This window comes from Cyphomyrmex costatus, unplaced genomic scaffold (genome assembly GCF_001594065.2).
Source record: "Cyphomyrmex costatus isolate MS0001 unplaced genomic scaffold, Ccosl1.0 scaffold23, whole genome shotgun sequence".
Classification (NCBI taxonomy): domain Eukaryota; kingdom Metazoa; phylum Arthropoda; class Insecta; order Hymenoptera; family Formicidae; genus Cyphomyrmex; species Cyphomyrmex costatus.
Genome location: NW_017276368.1, coordinates 2,217,750 through 2,240,613, shown reverse-complemented (window position 1 = coordinate 2,240,613; position 22,864 = coordinate 2,217,750). Strand labels below are relative to the sequence as shown.

General features: G+C 31.3%; 5 protein-coding genes across 7 annotated transcripts in view; 2 read left to right on the top strand and 3 right to left on the bottom strand.

Annotated features, from left to right (window-relative positions):
• crb (cell polarity complex component crumbs) overlaps positions 1–2,238 on the top strand; it is a 33,630-nt gene extending 31,392 nt beyond the window's left edge. Inside the window, exon 21 of the mRNA XM_018539970.1 lies at positions 2,213–2,238. The gene's annotated coding sequence lies outside the window, so the exon portion shown is untranslated. The remainder of the gene's footprint in view (positions 1–2,212) is intronic.
• On the bottom strand, positions 1,298–3,336 carry EndoG (endonuclease G, mitochondrial). Its single transcript, XM_018539980.1, has 5 exons — positions 3,010–3,336; positions 2,505–2,698; positions 2,136–2,372; positions 1,745–1,925; positions 1,298–1,459 (listed from the first exon to the last, which is right to left on the bottom strand). Exons 1-5 carry the CDS (start codon positions 3,277–3,279, stop codon positions 1,361–1,363), a joined length of 981 nt encoding a protein of 326 aa, XP_018395482.1. The 5' UTR covers positions 3,280–3,336; the 3' UTR covers positions 1,298–1,360.
• A 1,037-nt stretch (positions 3,337–4,373) lies between these two features.
• Positions 4,374–6,906, bottom strand: Rad9 (cell cycle checkpoint control protein Rad9). The gene is made up of 6 exons (XM_018540038.1): positions 6,703–6,906; positions 6,218–6,420; positions 6,000–6,164; positions 5,593–5,749; positions 5,320–5,491; positions 4,374–5,180 (listed from the first exon to the last, which is right to left on the bottom strand). Exons 1-6 carry the CDS (start codon positions 6,734–6,736, stop codon positions 4,484–4,486), a joined length of 1,428 nt encoding a protein of 475 aa, XP_018395540.1. The 5' UTR covers positions 6,737–6,906; the 3' UTR covers positions 4,374–4,483.
• A 460-nt stretch (positions 6,907–7,366) lies between these two features.
• Dtwd2 (DTW domain containing 2) lies at positions 7,367–11,594 on the top strand. Its single transcript, XM_018540052.1, has 5 exons — positions 7,367–7,590; positions 10,214–10,375; positions 10,474–10,654; positions 11,121–11,323; positions 11,465–11,594. Exons 1-5 carry the CDS (start codon positions 7,508–7,510, stop codon positions 11,592–11,594), a joined length of 759 nt encoding a protein of 252 aa, XP_018395554.1. The 5' UTR covers positions 7,367–7,507.
• A 1,811-nt stretch (positions 11,595–13,405) lies between these two features.
• Art7 (arginine methyltransferase 7) lies at positions 13,406–21,269 on the bottom strand. Of its 3 annotated transcripts, none has more exons than XM_018540006.1 (11): positions 20,922–21,269; positions 19,293–19,447; positions 18,537–18,791; positions 16,463–16,612; positions 16,159–16,380; positions 15,868–16,097; positions 15,255–15,384; positions 14,832–15,061; positions 14,100–14,655; positions 13,867–14,027; positions 13,406–13,710 (listed from the first exon to the last, which is right to left on the bottom strand). In XM_018540006.1, the coding sequence occupies exons 3-11, from the start codon at positions 18,747–18,749 to the stop codon at positions 13,458–13,460; spliced, it is 2,145 nt and encodes a 714-aa protein (XP_018395508.1). In that variant the 5' UTR covers positions 18,750–18,791; positions 19,293–19,447; positions 20,922–21,269; the 3' UTR covers positions 13,406–13,457. The 3 variants fall into 3 exon arrangements, with proteins under 3 accessions (XP_018395508.1, XP_018395509.1, XP_018395510.1); XM_018540007.1 differs by lacking the exon at positions 20,922–21,269 and adding an exon at positions 19,714–19,738 and having other exon boundaries at positions 13,458–13,710; XM_018540008.1 differs by lacking the exons at positions 19,293–19,447; positions 20,922–21,269 and adding an exon at positions 18,080–18,110 and having other exon boundaries at positions 13,458–13,710; positions 18,537–18,568.
• Positions 21,270–22,864: the final 1,595 nt, after the last annotated feature.

The following is a 22,864-nucleotide window of genomic DNA, read 5'->3' as shown; positions in this document are numbered from 1 at the left end:
ATTAAATTTTTATTAAATTTGTAATAACAGTCCTATTTAAAATTTAATTTTAACATTTCTTTTTTATTTATTTGGTTTTAAAAATTTGTATTAATTTCTTTAAATTTCTTATTTTTAGTCATTTTATATTTTTTGCTTTTATTAAATTGTTCATTACTTATTTAAATTAACTTTTAACACATTTTTTTATTTATTCAGTACAATTTTATATATAATTACATTATTTAATTAAATTGCAATAAAGTTCTCTTTTAATTTGCTTATTTTCGCAAGAATTAGTCTTAAATATCGTCAAGCAGCGACACGTATTTTGACTTATTATAAAGAAACGTCGATAGTGTTAAGTATTTCCGATGTGTGTGAGCATAAAAAAGAACTTTTGCGTACATGGAAAAACTCGTATTATCGCCGCGCCTGTTAATTTTGTACATAGACATAGTTCGTAAGATATGAAAAGATTATTAACGACTTTATCACATTTAGGATTTTATATGACTATTAGATATTTAACGATAACGAACGTATTAATCAATACGTACTTATACTACCACGACCAAAGTAGCGACGAGGCGATATGTTATAAGATTTTATCTTGCAATTTTATAAGCGTTTGATTCTTCACTTATAAAGCATTTGTGTTCAAGACTGAGTTCCCAGCGTCTGAAATAAGAAAAATAAAGAAAATCTAGATGTATATACCGAATATATGTATATATATTATATACATTTCATACTTATACATTCACAAAGCTAAATTTGTATCAATTACCATTCTTTTAATCAATTTTGTTATTTTGTCAAAATATGTAAAATGTCAAAATATATAAAAACTGTCTGAATATGTATAGTTGAAATAACTATTTCATTTCTATTTATTTCAAAACGCTATCATGTAAAATTATTTATGCGCATAAATTTTATTTTACAGTAAATATATGTTACAGTATCTATATCTAAATCTTCAACATAGAAGTCGAGAAATAAAATACGATAGATTTGTTTTATTCGGTATAAACGAGTCGAAAATATACATATAATACATTGCGTTACACAATTAAATATAGCAACTCCAAGCGGACGACTTAAATGTACAAAATCAATAAACGCATATGTAAACAAACGAATTGACGCACCAACAAATATCTTTATTATTCGATAAAATAAAATACAGAGCAGCTAAAACAATAAATAGTACATATGAATAATATAAAACATCATGATAAAACTTCTAAAATTATGTACAATAAATTAAAAAATAATGGATTAGATTTAAATATACATATGATAATGTGTCAGAAAATAAAATTGTTTACATTCTGAATAAGAAAAGGGAATGGAGTGAATTAAGTAGTCGTCAAATTTAGCCTGTGTTCTTGCCATTCACTTTGCTTAATTTAGTCCGCGAAATTTTGTCGAAGAATAAAAGCCCGGCAGCGCGTTCAATGCTGTCTGGTGGTACCTGTTCAAAAAATTGATTAAATTCTTATAATATAAATTTATTGTCTCTTGTTATTGGTATATTGAATAAAAATTCAATACGTCACTTATTTTTACATTTGTATAATTATTCTAATACGTTTAGTTTTAACACTTTCTTCTAATTAATAAGCAATGTATTGACAATTTAATTATGTTTATATTACTATGCACTTAAATATATATTTATGATTATATTATATATATATATATATATATATATATATAGAGAGAGAGAGAGAGAGAGAGAGAGAATTTCTTGGAATACCTGAAAATTAGTAAGCGGTGCATTATCGTCAATCGGCGTATTTGGCATCACAAAAGCTTCCATTTCAAGTTTGCCATCGCTAGTTTCACCAACAATCACTTTGTAAAAATGTGTAGGCACTGCCACATGATTTGAGCCTATCACTTCATAACGCACATATTTTTTTCCATCTGCTTCTCTTCTATAAATGAAAAGTAACGTAGTATAAATTTATTACATAATACTTTTCAAAATTAAGTTTTGAGTAAGACAAGCACTTGAATTTTATAGTAGTGTTATAAAATAACAGTAGTAATAATAGAAAAATTAAACATTAATAAGGTAAATAATAATAATATAAAAATATAGACAAGAGTCACAAAGACAAAGTGGAAGTAACAAGCAAACGCACTTAGGAAGGTACAATGGTCCTGTGCACACGTAAACATCCTTGTAAACATTTGTCAATTTCCGAACATATTTCTCCAGTCTGTTCCAGGAATCTCTGTTGAAGCCTTTTCCCACTTGTGGTGCCATATTAGTGAGAAAAAAGGTTTGCTCCATGTGTTTCTGATCTACTCTATGATTCCCAGCTGCTGCCAGGTGACCACGATCATAGCCGCTTCCTTTGTAGTCTGTATTCTGTGATCTGTTGATATTATCAAAATTAATTACTCAATCTAATAGATTAAATTTAGACTACCAAATTAAATTAATAAATTTTCAGATTTCTTAAGAATAATCTAAAAATTATATAGTAAAAAATGTTATTTCTCTTTACCTGAAAAAAGGATGTATACTCTCATCAGGCTTGAACTCACACTTTGAGCGATCTACTTCATTGTAGTACTGCAATCTCTCCTTAGTTAAATGCTCGAACACCCAATGAGCAACTTTATTTCGCCTATCATAAGAGAGCACAAAATCCTCATACGACCTGACATGATCCAATCCGGGAAAACCAAATTTCATAATCTGCCGCAATATTACCAAGGTCCAATACGACTATTAGAATTTTTGTAATAATGCTACAAATAATTCAGCAGTTTCTATGTGTCATTAAGATACTTAATTCTTTTCTTATTTGTGATTCCATCAAATTACATCACTATCATTATATTTATTATTAAAAACCGTTCATCGATTATATAACAATCGATTCGTCAAAAATCAATTGCAAATTACGAAATTTTCTTGATTTATACGCTATTATACAAATATACATAATTAAATAAATCTAGGAGGTTAGTCAACCGTCCTTGATCCGACCCTTGATTTTCACTCACCTGCGACACCCTTGTAGCGGTCGAAGATACTTTGGAGCCCATGTCATAATTACTATCAGTAGGTGTCAAGGGGGTAGCCGCCGAAACGGTGCCAAATAGAGGCAAACACGGCATATTCCGGAGTCGCACTGCTGACAATACATTCGTTCCATTGTCTTTCGAATATCGCCTTTGTTCGGAGAACTTGCCCAAACACCAACCCCCCAAACCCACACTACTCAGAGCAGTTACATTAAACAATATTCGTCTCATTCTGTTTACGTTACTCATCTTTGTTATTCCCCTACGTGATTGCTAATTCTGTAATTACGAGAATGAGAAAACGCGTCCGACGCGAAAAATAAACTGAATTACGAACAGTTAGAAATTCACCACAGCACTAGTGTCGGGTAAGGTTAGAATGAGCACGTGTTATTTTGACGTATAAAATAGTATTTTCTGTGTGCGGTATTTTCAGGTATTTTGATCTATCTTTGTTAAAGAAAAGAATTTTGATGGTGCAAATTCCCAATTTCTATTAGTTGAAAAATTAGATTAATTTGTTTCGTTTCACAAAATTACCTTTATTAATTTACAATAATAAATATAAAAATTCAATATTTCTATTTGCTTCCCCCCCCCCCACACACAATTATATTTATTTTCGATTGTTCATGGAAACTAAATAAATCTTGAAAGCAGCAAATATAAGGCAACAACTTCTTACATACTTATATATATTAGTCAGTATTTTTTATGTATAAAGATTCTTTATTTACAACAAGATCTTTACAACTAGAACATTTTATATACAGTAGTGTATCAAGATCTATTTTGCGAACATAATTCACTTGTACATATATATATTTTTATTACTTCAAATTACCCAAATTTTATATGAAATTCCTGCATGTAACTAAAACATAAACGTCGTAAACTATTTGAAAAATAGCTCTATATTAATCAAGAGTAATGAAAGATAATTGAATCACTTAATATTGAACGTTTTTAGTTTGAAAAGTCTCTATTTAAAACTCTCTATATGAAATTATATAAAAACTTAATCTTCAATTATTGAATAATCTTATACATCGCTTTTCGTGAAAAAAGACTGATCACTGATTTAAATTTAAAAACCGTTATTCAAAATAATATATAACTAATTAATTTACTTCAATTATAATTTACTGTCTTGGTCTGAAAAATCTGTTATGAAATCATTTATTATGGAGCACAAATTGTCCTTTTGACTTTATAAAAATTCTTCCAAGTCTTATAAAATAATATTAATTACTATTATGCATTTGAGGTTTTCACGGATATTATCTTCAATTATACCAGAAGGTTTACAGGTTATCGCCGTGTCTTTCGTCATTCTTAATGCCGACGTTTCGTGAACCATGCCGTTTACTTCATCAGGGCGCGGGGTGCACTGATACCATTTGGCATTAAGAATGAGAAGACACGGCGATAACCCGCAAACCTTCTGGTATAATTAATCACTATTATTTTCATCAGAATCTTCTACCAAGATAGTGTCATGACCAGGTAACATTCGTGGATCAAAAGTATTTTGAAAGCATTTCTGGAAAACTACTTTTGCTCTCTTAGCAACTTTACGCGGTGGCGACTGCGGCACATTTTCATCTAGGTCAATACAAACTATTGCATCTTCTTTCTCCTTCTGATTCTCTTCATCATTCGTCGATTTTCTCTTTGTAATGCTAGAAAATACTGAATTTACTAGTTTCCTCGAATTTATTAGTTGGTCCCCTGAAATCTTCTTACTAATAGCCGAAGAAGTGCCAGCAGGACTGAACGCGGCAGAGCAATCATTTTGTTTCAGCAGACGTGAATTTCTTTCTTGAAAATCATTTATAGAAGTATTGGCATTCACGGTAATGGTAGTTGCAGAAGTATTTTCGTTGGGTATTTTATCTGACTGAATTTTCTCTTTTACTAGCGTATTCTTAGACATATTATTAACTGTAGATTTAGTAGATTTTTTTATTCGACTCGAGGATACTTTGTTGACACGATTGGATGTATTCCTTGAGACATTCCTTTTTCGAACAGATTGCATTTGTCTACTGACAATCGATGTGTCTGACTGACTGTCACAGTCTGGACTTAGAGTTGATAATAGCATATTTACTTCAAAGGCTTGACTTTTTACCGTAAACAATATTGGTCTAAAAAAAATGTTATTGAAAAATCAAGAATTATCGAAATATAAACATGCTCATATATATTACTAATATATAGAAATAATACTTTAATATACTTTAATATATTTTAATCTATTAAATAGTTTGAGAATTTGATATATACCTTCCTGCTGTTCCAAAACTTGCAGTAATTGGAACGCCTACGCTCTCACTGAACACGAGTAAGGCTTTGACTTCTTTTAAACAAAACGTGACACTTGTTTCATTACCAATCATGTAACGATCAAATTCTCCGATACCAAAGGCCAGCTGGGTACGTGTAGTATTTACGATAACTGTAATACATATGACTGCAGTATTAATTGACATTAATTGATAGTTATATATTAATTACTACAATATTTTTCATACATGCTAGAACTGGAACATTTCTTACGTGATGTATCATCTACATAGTTTCTAAATAATAATTTATGTGGTGTTATCTGAAGCGTTATTTCGATCAAATTTTGTGGAAAATTTTGCAGAGCCTCTGTAAATGTTCTAGCTCGTGATGTCAATTCATTAGACATACCATCCTTAGTATATGATGCCTATTTAATCCAAAATTTCATTATCTGATATGATCAATAAAGTTCAGATAAAAATTTGATTCTCAGATGCTTTCTTTTTTATAATATTAAAAAATTATTACTTATCAAATATTCAGAATATTTCTATAATTAATTCTATAATTAATAAAATTAATAAAGTATTTGAGTAGTTTCTAAACACATTAAGTAATCTCTAAATTAAAATTGTATCTGAGAATTAACTCTAACAAGAAAAATGTTTTTATTGTACTTGCAACTTTTCAGAATCCAAAATGGATATTAGATGAGACATGTTGATACCATTTTTATATTTTAAAATAAACACTAAATTACAGGCATCCATTTCCAAATGAATGTGACAAGTCTCCACTTGCTTGTCCAATGTATGTGCAGATCTGAAGACTGTCATTGCGCTCTGTAAATTGTAGACTAAATATCATGTACATATGCATTTAAAATAGATACTACCCTCATGGAAATTTTACACTTTTGTGCCTCTTCTTCTTCAAGATCTCCAAGAATATAATAGGAGAAGAAACTTCTGTGAAATGTAAAGTCTGAATATGCGGATTTTGCCATGTTGACTGTGCGGAAAGAGATAGATTCCTCTTGAGGATTCACATACATCTCATCTCCAATCTTTGCCAGTGTGTGTATTGCCTTTGCTAAAACTGCATCAGTAAAAAATGCTAATTAAAAAATTTAGTATAAAAAAACTACATGAAATTTATCTTAATTTTTTACTGATATACGTTAAATTTTTGAGAAGTTTTATTTAATTCATAGTATAATAATATTTAATACACTTTTGTAATTAATAATGTATGCAGTACAAATAATTATAAAAGATTAAATTAGTCATGTAACAGATGTTAAATTGACGATTTTCGTTTGCGCTATAATACAGCAATTCTGATTCTTTAACAAAAAAATTAAAAGAATGATAAACATACTTTTGACGTTACCGCCGGGTATGACGCATTTCATGTTGAGTACTTTTTATTTTTGGCTATATGCGACTAATATTTGGAAAGAATATATGTATATACAAAATATCTCTCGATTTATAACAATTTTAACTAAACAACGCACTGCTCATTCGAACTTTCACGCGCGGCCATAAATGCAAAAATAATAATTTTGAAGACTATTCAAGATGGAAGACAGAATAGGTTATGTCATAGATAAAATAATACTTGTGATCTGCAACAGTGAATAAAATATGGTTGGAAATATACAAGGTGAGTCGTTGCGCATAATGGCGGCAAAGAGTGGGGGGAGGACATGTGTAGTCAGCCAATCACTTATGATCCATTGTGCACAGTAAACACAGCCATATTGGATTTATACCAAATAGGGCATTTATGATTGGCTGCGTCTGCTCCCCACTACTTTTAGGCTACTGCGCATCCACGGGAACGACTCACGTATATTTCCACCATGGGTATATAATACCACAATACCACATGACCACATCTATTTTGAATGTCCTCAGTGCTACGATTTACTTCTCAGTCGCTTGTCTAATTCTATCACTATTTATGTCAATGCGTATTGTCCTTTTCCTATTTTAAATGGTCTTACTATATTTCGTGCGCGCGCGACTTCATACAATTTACTTAGTTTTTGCTATAAATATTACAATATTGATGTATAATGATGATTACGAAACTTGACACTCGTTATATGTACCGCTTTGATTACGTCATCTGACATATACATAATTAAATAATCTTGATTTTTTCATGATCGTTTGTCATGAATGAGGATAACGTGTGGAGTGAACTAGCGAATATTCCTGCCGATCCCCCTGAGACAAGAGACAAGTGTCAACAATGCAAGCAAGTGCCAAAAAAATCCTGGCCTAATGTTAGAAAGGGTGATAATTATGAAGGAGACAAGCTTACTCACAAAAATCAATGATATTAGGCTTATTCGACACATTTTTGCATAAAATGAAAGAATGGTAGAAAAAATATCGTTCTGACCCGTGAACAGAGATATTAATCGTTAAAGTTGATGACTATTCAGGTTAAGAAATATGTCATAGCCACGATAAAGTGCAATGTTAGCATATACTGAGGTCACTTCTTCATGCTCCGTGACCTTTTGCACATGCGTTTAGTTACTTGTTGATGAGCAATTTTTTGCTATAATTTAAATTATATAAGAAAATTTGTTATTAATTAATTAAAGAGAATATTAAGTACATTTTAAAGAAATTTGAGCTTCAGTCCACATAAGAAGAATGAAAAAGTGTATATTTTGAATTATAAATGATTTTCTGTTGTAATTTAAGGGAGCATGGAACGTTAGGAAAATTTTGTAAAGTGCAAAATCAAACATTATATGTAACTTGTCACATACATAATATGAAGTAAAATGTAAAGAAATCTAACCAAAATTGAATAGCTAAATGAATCCTAGCCAAAAACCAAAAAATGGATCTGGTGGGTTGTGTCAGTGTCCATTTTTTATTTTTACGTATGCGATGTCATTTTAGCGATTGAATAACTTTGTTTGCAAGCATTTTTGTCCTTGTTTAACATTTGACAAACAACAAAGATAAAATAATTCCGTGAGCGTCAAGTGGAACATATTCTAACAAAGTTGAAGCAATAAAGCGACACTTTGGCTGGTACATACATAGCCTACTCAATATATAAATAAAGTGCATAGGTGCTCCATAATCCGAATGTGGTTCTATTTATCACATTTTTCCATTGTCAACTTTTATTGCATCATAAAGCTTTTTTTTCAGAGCTCATAGATTGATTACTTTGAAGTTTTCCTAGTTTCCTCAGTGCCTTCATGTTAATTTATTAGTATATAAAATTCATAATTTTAATTCATATATATAGTTTAGCTGTATTGATTGCAAGAAAAGACATTGCTGTCACGCGACACCTATCAGATCCATTTTCTACTTTTTGATCAAGATCTATTCATTGACCCATCATTTGATTTTGATTAGATTTCTTCATATTTTACCTCATATTATAAATGTCTATATCACATTTTACAACCATTGGTTTTGTATCACAAAATTTTCCTAATTTTTCGTACCTCTTAATAAGAAAATTTGTATTTTCAACTTAATTAAACCAAAGAATAATTTATCATTAAATTAGCATTATTATCAAGAGTACATTCTAAAATGTTCTCTCTGAGAAAAATTTTACTTGAAATATATAATACATATAACATATGCTACAATGTATAGGGTAAAATCTTCCTCAGGGAGGACATTCAAAAATGTAGCTAAATGTAGTCCAAGTATGCAAATATGACCACAGCACATGTACAATTATGTTAAACTATTAAAGCTTATGCTTGTTTTCCTGTTGAAATGCTAGCTAGATTAGAATCTTGCCATCCTATTGACTGTGACAGTAATACTGTATCCAAGAAAACAAGTGAAAACAAGCATCATATGCTGCCGGTTTAAGTTGATATAACAATTTGATAGATTTCTCAACCTGAATAATTATTAACTTTAACGATTAATATCTCGATTCGCGGAGTAAAGCAATGTTGTTTTGCCAGATAAAGATTTGCCAAAAAATGAAAGATTGTTGTATGCAAAAATGCATCGAATAAATCTGATTTCATTGATCTTTATGAGTAAGCCCGTCTCATTCATAAAAGCCTATTCTACGATGTGTTCTTTGTTTCCTGTTTCTTGTTTTTTACCACTTGTTTTCTTTCCTCTTTGCAATTGTTTTATTAATAATTATATTTCTTGCTACATATTTCTTGTTTCTTTTGAAATTCGTTAAAGATTTCTACAATTTACTCTTTGTTTCCTGTTTCTTTTTACCTCTTGCTTTCTCCCCTCTTTGCAATCGTTTTATTAATAATTATATTTTTTGTTTCCTCCTAAGTTACCTTTTATTTTGAGCGATAGAAAAAACAGGCTTAACTTTTATCTCGGACGATAGGAAACGAAAGACATGCAGGAAAGCGGCAAAAAGAGAAGATGTAAGCCTGTTTTATAATGTGCAATTTATTTCCTGTTTTTATACATTTTACTACTTTTTACATCTTGTCTTTTTGCCATGTTATCCTGTTTTTCGTTTTTTATCGCTTAAGATAAAAAAGTCAGCGAATTTTGGAAGGAACAAGAAATATGTGGCAAAAAATGTAATTGTTGTAAAGAGGGAAGAAAGCAAGAGGTAAAAAGCAAAAAGCTGGAAACAAAAAGCAAATTGTAGAATAGGCTGTAAAAAATAGCAAGAAACAGGAAACGAGATACACATTGTAGAACAGGCTAAATACTCAAAGGGTGCTTCCCAGCAAGAGACGCACATGAAACAATATAATACAATAAATCATTAAACTCTTATTGTTTGCCAATATTAAACGAAAATAAAATGATTCATTCTGTTACACTAACTGTGTTTCTCGCTTTGTTGGAAAGCGCTTATGAACTTCTCGAGTCTAACATCATAGGTGTTTTCATAGGAGACCTGTACAGGTATGCTGGTGTCCAGGTTTACCAAAACAGCGTCTCAATCCAGCATCAAGGATAATAATCCTACAGCATCCAGCAGAGGCTAAACGCTGTTTGCGTACAGTACCGATGCTTACATTGGCATTAGAATCGGGAAAGTGCCTAATTTTTAGGTGAATGAAGCACAGTTACTTAGCTAAATCATTGACTTTATGATCACTAATCATGTGGGTTTGGATCAAATAAGATTTTAGAAAATTATTTTTTTAAGAGGAAAGAAGTTTCCGTTGCCTAAACACGAAGGCCTAGCAGAGATATTAAATGACAAGAATACTATTTTACTATATCCATCGCCTGATGCTGTGGCACTAGACACGCTGAATCCAGTCGGAATTAACGAACAGAAGGCATATAACTTGGTTCTGCTAGATGGAACATGGCCACAAGCAAAAGTAAATCATCATTCATATCTATAAACTTATTAATAAATCAAATAAATCATTGCAACAGACACAATAAAAAATCAGCATTTCAAAAAGTTAAGCCATTTGGTAAAATCATTAAAGCTAGGTCCTTGTAAATTTTTATTAATTTTTCACTTATATTAATTATGCTATCGGAAACTTGAAACGCAATCGAACCAAAATTGAAATAACACCACAAGCAGCGCAACAATTTATAGAAATAAAAAATATATTTAGAATTTACATGTAAATATATCATTAAGCACCAAGATATATCTAGCCTCGGTTGATTTTTATTTATTTCATTTATTTGTATAGCGAACTAAATTAATTTATGAATGTTTAAATAAATGACATGATTACTAATTTAAACTTATAAAAAGAATACAGTGTGCCAAAAAGAAATAAGACAATGCGATTACCAAATTTTTCTATGTTTATCGTTATCCTGCAGGCAATATACCACTCAAGTCCAGCTCTGTATTTTCTGCGAGCTTGTAAGCTGATCGGAGTGCCGACTAGTGAATATGTGATCAGGACACAACCAACAGAAGGCTGTCTCTCTACATTAGAGACAGGTGCCAGTGCGCTCTCAATTTTAGAAGGCGATCCCGAATTGAGAAAGAAGATGCTAGGTCCATTACATTATTTGTGTAGGCAAGTACATAAGTTCCTTTCATAGCTGTTAAACAATTCTTTCTTAGCATAAATACATACAGTTATGTAATTGAAGAAAGCAGACAAAAATTAAATAGAAATTAGTTTATTATAACGTTTGAAGAACTTTTCCTTTTTCAGATTTCAATTAGAAAATGGTGCCGTAACACATCAGAGCAAAGAATTTCTTATCAAACAGAAAGCTTATCCAAAATTAATAGGCAAAAGACTTGCCAAACAATTACGTATATTACCGGACAGTACCTCATAATATTAAGATATATTTTTAAAAATATAGATAAATAAAAAAATATCTTTTATGAACTTTTATATGAAATGGAGATGAAAAGAAATACTGTGTAAAATGTTATATATATATATATATATATAACATGAGTTTAATAAATTTTCTACTTACAGTTAATTACATATTTTTTTATATTAAAAATTTTTTGAAAACTTACATTTTATTTATGTTTTAACTTTTCAGGCAAATACACGTCATTTTGACGTCAAATTCTGGTTATGTTGGTACGAATGACGTCAAGTGATCAAAAATTGATCAACCGACGTTATAACGTTATATAACGTCGTTATAATGACGTTTTAATGATGTCATATTTTAGTCCTTCTTAATTCTCCATTTAGAAATGTTCTAACATGATGTCATTTTGACTTATGTTTTAATTATATGTTAATATATTTTTATGCTAAATATTCAATTTCTTTTTGTAAATATGTTTTCGCAATAACTACTTCTTCATTCATCTCCCTTCTTACAAGGAATTAAGTATCACTCTGATTTCGAGATAAAACTCTGATTTTGATTTCACCTTTACAGTAAAATGTCTGTGCTTTGGAGAAAATCCTTGATCTCAATCATTTTAGAGATATTGTTGTGGAGAGGAGTGATCGCGCAAAATCCGCTATATTATTTTTTGTTATAAATTTATTAAGTAGTGGAAGCCGGGACGAAACGCCAACTTGTGATATTCTTCGCAATCTTATTTTTCACAGATTTCAATTATCATTACTTTAATATTAAATTTTAATATGTCTTTCAACATATTATTAAGATCTAATAAGATGCTATAAGCATCGAAAATTGTTAGATTGATTGTCAATCTAACTAAAGTGATATTACCGCGGTAGTTATTTAGAGTCGCGTTTTAAGTCCGAAAAAATATTCGGCACGCGATTAAGAGAACTACATACGCGATATATAAATTCACACATAATGATAATAAGCATCTTGATTTAGCTTTGACCGTGATAGGCTTTGCTTTGTGCTTCCTTCTTATTGTTTATAAATTTATTATTTACATATATTTTTTAGATATAGTTTATAAAAATAAATAAATTGAAATATTCTGTATATGCTCTTTTTTTCCTAACATGACATTCCTCCTATTTAAAGACAGCATATCAAGGAATAATAACTTTGATTGTATGCTATTGTGATTACAAGACGTTCTTCATACTTATGTTAGTAGAATGTACTAAATTTCGTCAGTTTATTGTTAATATTAAAGAAAATATAGTGGATTTTGCGCATGAAAGGGTTACTCTATCCCATCACAGTATTTCTAGAATGGGTTGAGATCGAAGATTCTTCCCGAATTATGGATACTTTACTGGTAAATTACATTCAAAATTGGAGTTTTATCCTAAAATCAGAGTGACACTTAGGGAAGATCCTTTTGTTACCCCAGATCTACAATAGGTGTTTTAAACCTTAAGCCATAAGAAATTAACCAATTACAGTTGAATTCGAGGAGAATAATCGATTATGATTCGTCCATTTCTTATGGCTTAAGGCTTAAAACTCTATTGTAGATCCAAGGTTAAAGTCATTCAATTTCCCACGTACAGCGGGAAAATAATTACGTATTTTGATAGTTAATAATTTTTTAACGAATAAAAAACGATGATTAAAACCTGTTGAAAGTCACTCAGGATCATGACCTTGACAACATATGTTAAGATTAAATTGATCAATGAGGTGTCCATTTTTGTAAAGTTTTATCTTTTATTGTTTAATGTTTGTCCTTATATAGCAAAAAAACAAAGATTAAACATTTTACTATTTTGAAAATATTAAATAAACTCAATTAACAAATGTTCATTAATACATTCAATCATTCGTTACTATATTAAACTTAAATTCTACTTCTCCATTTTGAGGAACAAAAGTAAACGACCATGAAAGTGTACTTTTTTTCGTAACATTGGATACTGTACGAAATAGATGCACGCCTTGTCTCATATATGGATCCCAGGACACACGTTTGCCAGGTACAATTTCTTCAATCGGACCACAAGATACCGATAAATCCGAATCTAATTGCCAATCCACCCATATAGCGGTGCCATTGCAGGTACCACTGCTACAAAATAAAAAATATAGGTGTTATTACTATATAATAAGTATTACATATTCTATTATACAATAAAGAAATTAAAATCCTTTTTATTTTTTCAAAATCTAACGCTTAAACATTATTTATTTCTTTTTGTAAACATGTACTCAATGCGATACACACTCTAAAATAGGTATTTCTCCTGTTATTCTCTTGCGCTCATCAAAATTTACGTTCCGTGTTAGATCAAGTTTTACGATATCAAAACCTGAAGATAATGCTTTGCATGGATACTCCCAAAGTGGCTGCGCCTCTACCGGATTGTCACTTTTCATGCTAGAAATCTAAAAATAGAATATCTTTCTTTAATATTATAAATAATAAAAAAAAAAGATAAATAAGTTAATAAAACCAACTTGAATAAGTTTGTCGAAAGAAGATAGATCAAAACCCTCGCAAGTGCCAAGAGGAGCTCTTATTTTCTGTAAATCCTTAAATTCAACAGCGACGGCTCTGATCGTCGCCATGACCGGCATCCTCGCAATACTCGATGGATATTTAGAAGCGAGATACCAGAATCGTAGATTTTCCCAAGGCACGATGGAGCTCAGAAAATATGGCTCACCAAAAATGAAATCGATTTCGCTTGCCTGCGGTAGACTGTCAACCGACTCGACAATCTTTACTCGATCAGAGAGCTCGTTTGTCTGCACAAACATCTCCATGGTTCTACGTGACAGAAAATTCTGCTCCAATAAGAACACTTTTGCACCTAATCTTGCAATCGCGAGGGCCAACAGACAACCATCCGAAACGCAGAGACAAACACTATTTGGAGTAATCTTTTTTCGCAAAGCCTTTAGATATCTCTGATTACGAACTGTGTCGTTTAATTGACCAATACGCGTTCGCGAGTATGCGATATGCGCCCAACAATTGCACTCGGGCCTATGGCAATCTGGAATCCCATCTCTGTGACAAATTTTCAATTTTATTTAATATTATATGACATAATTAAAATTATTTTAAAATAACCTTTATAAAAATGACTGATAATTCAGAGAAAAGAAGTAAAAAATAATAACAATAAAAATTACATAAAATACACAGTAAATGAAATTATTATAGGAAAAAAAATAAAAACTTACATAGGCCCACTCAATAATTTAAACCAGAAGGAATATTCATCATGATAACCGATAAGATTGACCTCAGTGCCACATGTAATAGATATTTCTTCTGGAAGATAATAGACAGCTTGCATCCAGTGATCTCTCCATGGCATCAAATCTGCCATCTTTTGCAAACATGAGACATCTTTTTTCACATTATCAGGTACATCTGGATGTTCCCATACGGGTGCACAACTCAGCAGCAGCTGTAAATGATACATGACTGAAATTCATAAAAAGATTTTAAAAAATAATATACATGTAAACTGGATTGTTCCACCTTTCGATAAACATTAGTTCACTGTTTTACTTTCTTACTCTCTTACTCTTTTGTTTATTCAATAAATAAATTATTTGTATGAAGCTGGAACAAAATTAGCTCATAAACGTGTTAATTACCTGATTATCTGTATCCATGTTCAAGTCCCACCACATAAAAATTGCATGTGCGGTTCCACTTCTTATCGATTGTGTAAGTAATGATACTTTTTCGTTGTTCAATAAGGGTTTCTTACCAGACCAATCAAACCTAAAGTGCATTTTCAATACCAATTATTTGAAAATTATCATTAAGAATGCAATTGCAAAATTATATATAACAAAACTATCTATCTTTATATTTTTTTCTCGTCATTCGGTCAATGTATCTCATGTTACAGGCAAAATCTGTATAGTGAGCAGTGTCGACATTGTTCAAGTTGCCAGCTGTACACAATGTCAGTATTGCTAGAGCCATGTCAACATTGCCCAATCCAATCGAGACGAAGTCGACACTGCCTATTTCCGAACTTTTCCCGTAATATATATAAATTAAGGGTAAAAGGAAGACTCTAACAGAAATTTTGATCCTTTCTAATTAAAAGATTATGATATGTGGCTGACAATTATATCATGTGAAATATTTATTGTTGCAAATGTTCATAAAAAGAAAGACGAATTTTTACATCAAGTCAAGAGATTCATCCAAGATCATGGAACCCGATTGATTGATCAAGAAAGGAAAAATTATTACCTAAAAATAGGCTGTGCTGGCAACAAAGGCACAAAAGTATCGCGAGAGAGACGTGATAGTTGCATGTCATGTACAGCTGCAGCACCAGAGCATGCTTGAATAGCCGGTGGTGTATCGATCAACATTTCATCGTTCTTAATAGGCTTTACTCGGTTCCAACAACAGACTTTGAAGCTTTCGATTACTTGTGCCCATACTGTTCCTTTGTGTGGAATGACAATGCTATCTTCCTAATGCAAAAGCAAAGTATAAGCGTATTTTGAACAGAATCATCAGCAAACATGATGTTACCTCGAGAAGAACCTCATGTGCATGACGGAATGTTGATAATGCTCCTTCACCAATCAACTCAGTGTCAAACACTTCAGTAACTAGAATATTTGCGCGTTTTGGCATGTCACCACCTTTGCCTACTATCATTTTCGTAGAACGCTTACGGATCAATTGAATTTTATCTTCGAAGCCATTCTCCTTTATTATTTGTACGGCACATTTGGCCATTGGTTTGAAAGCCTAAACAAGATCTTTCTGCATGAGCACCATCTCTGAAAAATATTCAAGAATTTTGAAAAAAGTTTCAAAAGTTTTCCCTTACCTCACATGCCGTTATAGTATCTGCTCCGCACTTGGCAGCCATCATCGACAGCAATCCTGTTCCAGTGCCTATGTCAAGAACGTTAGCCTCTTCACCGGCTTGATGTTTTTTCTCAATAGCAGCTTTGAGGGCCAAGTAATACTTCTCATTCTATCAAACGAAATATATATTTTAATTCGCTAGTTGGATTACTTGAAGAATTACAATAAACAATAATAAATTTTTTTATCAATATTTTATTTCACAATAAAATATTTCTTTTAGGGCTTTTTATATTGAAAGATACTTAAAAACAAAATAAGAACCCTGTACATATCTTATGGAAAACATGTCTCGGTCAGATTACTTCAAATTTTGATGTATAGTGCTTATGTCAAGCTGATTAAAAGTCCACATTTATTTAAATATATTATAAACACCTTAATTTTTACTCCAGAATCTTCGACAGATAATCGCATTTTATATGAAAAACATAATTTTTTTTTCATAACATTAATTATAAATACTGGATCAATATATCATGGACATACACATACTGTATACCACAGTTGAATACTTTTTCGAATAAAGAATAACGAATAAAGTCTTATTTATAAATAAAAAATAAAATTTTTTTATTTAAATATATTATAAATTTTCCCTATTTTTCAAATAAAATTTATATTTATGTATTATGAATGATATTTTATTTAAATTGAAATTTATTTCCACACGTGCGAAAAATATATACGAATAAAATTCGTTGGTGCTAAAAGAAATAATAAATAATTAGTCTCTCTTCTTTCTTAATATTGAAGTTAGGCTCGTCTGACATGTTTTTGGACGAAATAAAAAAAATTTCAGAAAAGGAAAGATTCTAATAATATAATGTAAGGTCTGTTTTTTGTGGTTATTTGGTGTACATTTTTGAAAATTAAAGTGAAATAGGTACATGTTTGATATTTGTCGGAAGCAAAAAGAGAATTTTAATGCAAGAACAGAAAATAAAGCAATAATATATTGTTTTTTTCTAATTGTAGAATTAGGAAAATTAAAAACATAACATTATATACTAGCAGTAAATAAGCTATTTTTAAACGCATTGCAAAACGTCTCGAAATTGTCTAAATAGGCATTCTCGAACGAATGCGAATCGGTCTATGTCATTCATTTCACATAATTCTAAGAACGAGCAAAAAATAAATCACAAATGTATACATGCAATGATACATGCACAAGTGTAATTAAAAAATTTTATTTCAATTTTTCTGTATTTTTTCATATAAAAAATATAAAGACTTTCCTAGAAAAAAATCAAGGCATTTGGAAAATTGTACCTGTGAGGACTTTTAATAAGCTTGATATGAGCTACAAAATATTGAAACTTGAAGAAATTTGACCGAGATCCATTTTCCATAAGAGTTTTATGCGAGATTCTTCAAGACCAATCTGCACACAAAATGCAAAATGCGAGTTGCAAATCGCAAGCTTGTTGCGTTAGCCAATCCGATGCGTTAATTTTAAAAGTGATGCTTCGAGATTGGTTGAACGCAACAAGCTGCAATTTGCGTTTGCGTCTTATGTAGATAGAGCTTTTTATCATCTTTCATTTATAAAAAGTCCAATTTGAATTTTTACAGAAAATTCGTAATATATGTAATAGTATAAGCTGCAAAAAGTTATATATTTTTTATAATATATGAAAATAAACGTGATGATATTAAGTAAAAAATCTTTTCAATTTTATGTAAAATTTTACACGATATATTGAAATAATAAAATGTATTAGTAATGTTTAATGTAAAAAAATTATATAATTTATTAATTATAATATTGATTAATACAAGATTACTATTTCTTGTCACCTAAGTTATAATTCTTATGCATTTTACTTGATAAAGTAACAGAAATATTGTTTAAATTTAGAGATTTTTCAAAAATAAATTTCTAAAATCAGTAGGTAATAGATCTTCAACCTTACAATATTTTTAAGTAACTAAGATTCACCATTCAGGTATAGAAAAACAGAAACGTTGTGAATCGGTGTTATCAATGAGTAAAAAAATATAAAGTAATAATATAAAAAGATACTGACTCGTTCATGATCATGTAACATGTCTGCAAAGGCAGATCTAGCTACTTCTTGATGATAATCGTAATATTGATCTTTCTCTTCCCACGAAGCAACACCAGTGAGAGGATTCAAACACTGTGTGAATATACTCATGTTTCGATTAAATAATGCTCTTATTGTAGTGATACTAGCTCTTAATATCGAACATTTAAATGTATGTGCAGGAAGATTCATTCATTAAATTCTTCGCTTTCATTTTATTTCAACTCTTTATATCTGTAAGAAGTTATAGTCTCTGTATATTGTGGATTCCACATCACTTTATTGTAGTAGTACAATAGTACTACTTGTGCTTATCATATTCATCTAAGAACTTTCCGTTTTATCCATTCTCTTTGATCTCAACCATTATTCTGTTTTTTGTTCTAAGAAAGAATTCACATCTTAACAGAAAAGCAGAAGCCAATGGTAATGTTCAGCAGAGAAAACAAATCAGTTAGTGCTTAGTAATTTTTTAATACGATTGGTTTCTGCCTTTAGTTCTTCGCTGAGTCTAAGTTCAGGAACCGATCATATTAAAAAATTACTAAGCGTTCACTGATTAATTTTCTCTGCTGAACACAGCCAATAGGAACTTGCGCTGGTAGTATGCAGTACATTTTACTTTTCTACCAGCGCAAGTTCTGATTTTTTTCTGGCAATATGTGAATTCTCCCTAACAGATTTAATACAGCTTTCTTCAATAGGAAGGAATTGTAGCTTTTATATAAATCTTACTGGTAATGCATGGGGCGAACTGCAGAAGACAATAATGATAATGTATTCAAACTGCCACGTATGTCTTGGACTCTTAGCAGTTTATGAGCTGTCATTACAACTTCATTATTCTTCTGTTCCAACATTCCAAAAATTTTAAAAATACTAAATTTTTCCTGCAAAAAATACAATATTATGAGAATTAAGTCAAACAGAATGCATACTAAACTATTTTACTGTTATACAAAAACATCTATTTAACTTATTAGTAATTGAAGTTCCTGAGTAGTCACCAGTTATATTGAATTGTGATATCAGAAGCTTATTTCTGACATCAAAATTCAATATGGCTGTGGTAACTATTCAAGAGCCTTAATTAAGATATATTTACAAAAATTTGCATAGTCGCATAAATGTAAAGAAAATGATCCAATCACATTACTTTTATTAAGTTCCATGTGCGATTGGATAATTTTCTTTATGAATACGTTTATACAACTGTTTTCGATTTTAGTATAAAGTCCACTGCAGCATCTTCTAATTTTCCATCTATTTCAATTCTATAAATGGGAGAGAGGGATTTTTTATTTCGTTCAGTAAACTCAAAAATGTTTATCAATTTCTGCAATGAGTAATTAAACAGTTTAGTTACGGCATCCAAAAATATTAATGAAATTAGGCTTATTTGATACGGCTTGCATGAAACAAAAGAATCCGGTACGAATAAGCGTCACTGCTCCGAGTATCAAGATATTAAGTGTTAAAGTTAACAACTATCAAGGTTAGAGAGAAAATCTGACACAGTTAAAAATACTGTGACGCAAACATGGACTGCGGTCGTGTTTTCTTGCTCCATAGCTCTGCTCCATAACTCTGCTCATGCGTTTTTGGTATTTCTCACTACAGTAGAATACATGAAATTTAAAATATTTTTTAGCTCAAATTACTCGTGGCGATGCTTCCTTTCAGAATATATTACGTACGATGCAAAATTTTTTTTATTTTAGTAGTTATGCATCCCCGAAAAATGGACTTTGGTGGCTCGGGATAAGAGACTTGTAGTGTCTGTCAGTTTTTGATTTGAATATGGCCGGAGACACTACCGCGTCTCTTAATATGTGCAAATGCAAAAGGTTTCTGCTTTTCCTTCTCGTAAAGCCCATGAACAATTATACACTTATAATTTTTTAATATACTTTTTTTTTGGGGAATGTCATTGCACTTCACTTGTTTCAAATAGTAAGTTCAAATTTCATGCACTCTACTGTAGCAAAAAATATTGGTCGCGTTCAGCAGACTCAACTGTTGCGGAGCAGATCTGTGCACTCACTGTGGTACATTCTTTTAGATCATCCAATAGCAGCGACCATTAAAAACGCAAATGTATATTGTCATAGAACATTTCGCAGCTGACAGATTTTCTAACCTCAATAGTCGTCCACTTTTAATGCTCAATATCTCAGTTCTCAGAACAGGACGACGCTTATTTCTGCTAGATTCTTTTATTTTATGCGAAAACGCAACGAATAAGCCTAATTTTATTGATTTTTGAAATGCTGTAGATAAACTGTACAATTAGCATTTAACAAGAATTCAGAAAGATATATATTCACTGAAACAACCTTTCTAAAAACAAATTAATTTCTTTACCCATATAAATAGGTGCCTTCCCTTGCTGTCCTTGGAATAAAGAGCATGCACAGGAAGTTCCTCTAGACTAAGAGTAACTCTCGCCTCGCGATCTGATGAAATACTTCGTAAATGCGCAACTCGCGCTGTAATGGGTAATATCTCACCAATTGTTTGTATGGTCTGTATACAATTTTTTGTATAATCAGATAAAGACGTATATCGAGGAATATCCTCAATCAAAATCGGGATATGCGGGATATCAGAAGGTAAACGACTCTCACGAACAGCCAAACGCGACAGCCAAGGAGAAGATTCCAAATGTATCTGTTCAATTTGTTCGATGGTACCGATAATCTTCATGGCACACAGAATCACACAGAATTTCCAGTTGAACATGAGCCTCAAGGTGCCTTTTCATGATAACGCTGGACACTCATTTTCAGCGTCAAAAGGATTACGTGATCACATTGTTACCAGCGACAACTGAAATCCATGAAAAGAATTTACAGCGTCGAATTTTGTGCGACAATTTAACCTATTTTGAAGCAATAGTATATAGTAGCAGTTAGAAACTCTCAAGAGTTACTTGACTACTGAAAGTTACTTGAGTTACTTAATATATTAAATTTAATATTACAAATATTTCGAAATTACTTCTAATTTGTTATTATTGTTATTGTATATTTGTTACCTCTATCTTTTATATTTTAGCTTTGTATAATTGTAATCTTTTTCAGTCTTTGTAAAATTGAAAAGTTATAATATATACATTTTAAAAATATATTATTTGCTTTGTACAATAATGAAGATCGCAAAATTTAGAAAATGTAAAATTTTTTAAAATTAATATTTTACATACGTCAGAGTCCATTTTTTGGTAATTATACAGAATCATTCAAGCAGCTTAAAAATCGATCAAATTAGGCTTATTCGACGCGTTTTTGCATGAAACGAAAGAATCTGGCAGAAATAAGTGTCGCTCTGCCCTATGAACCGAGACAAAAGAAATACTACATAATGTTTTGTGGCACAATACCATAATTATAAACAGAAGGGGATCAGTTTTCATCACTTAAAAAAAATTATTATTTTTAGGAAATCCCCTTCTGTTTATAATTATGGTATTGTGCCACAAAACATTATGTAGTATTTCTTTTTGATTTTACTTTATTATTTTCCATTATAGCACGTTAAGGTGTCCAAAGACTTCTCTATCTTTGAAGGTGTCTGACTAACGAAGCTTCTACCGGCCGCCACTAGGAACGCGCAGAGAGATCTTTGCATCGCCAATTGGCCCTTAAGCCTTGTGTCCACGATGCTAGAACTCGTGAAGAATTCTTATTGGTTATCGCTCGTCGCGCATCGCTCATCGCGCTAGTGTGAACTAGGCATAAGGGTCAATTTCACCAACATCGGTTAAGCTAACCGACGGTTAAAGTGTCAACCGTGATTGGTTCATTCTGGTCAAAGACAAATGAGATTAGATAATTCCATTGGAATTAACCGTTAGTTAGTCTAACCGACGTTGGTGAAATTGGCCCTTATGCCTAGTTCACACTAGGCGCGATGAGCGATAACCAATAAGAACTCTTCTTTACATCGTCATGTGAGCTAAAGCAAAGCTTTTATTGGTTATCGCTCGTCGTTCATCGCCCATCGCATCCAGTATGAACTAGGCATTATGCGACATGTGTGTGCGCTGCGCGCCTTAAAAATTGATTAATCACACTCAAGTATTCCCTTTTTATAGTCGAATAAGAGGGGAACACTCGAATGTGTGATTGGTCAATTTTTATAGACTACGGCATTTGGCATACGGTTACGGCCAATATAAATTCTCCAATAGAGAATGCGTGTGTGATCTGTATCTATTAATAATATTCAAACATATTCAACAATAATGAGAAAGAGTGAGGGAGGGAGGGATCGAGGAAGATGGAGGAAGAAGACAGCTCCATCCA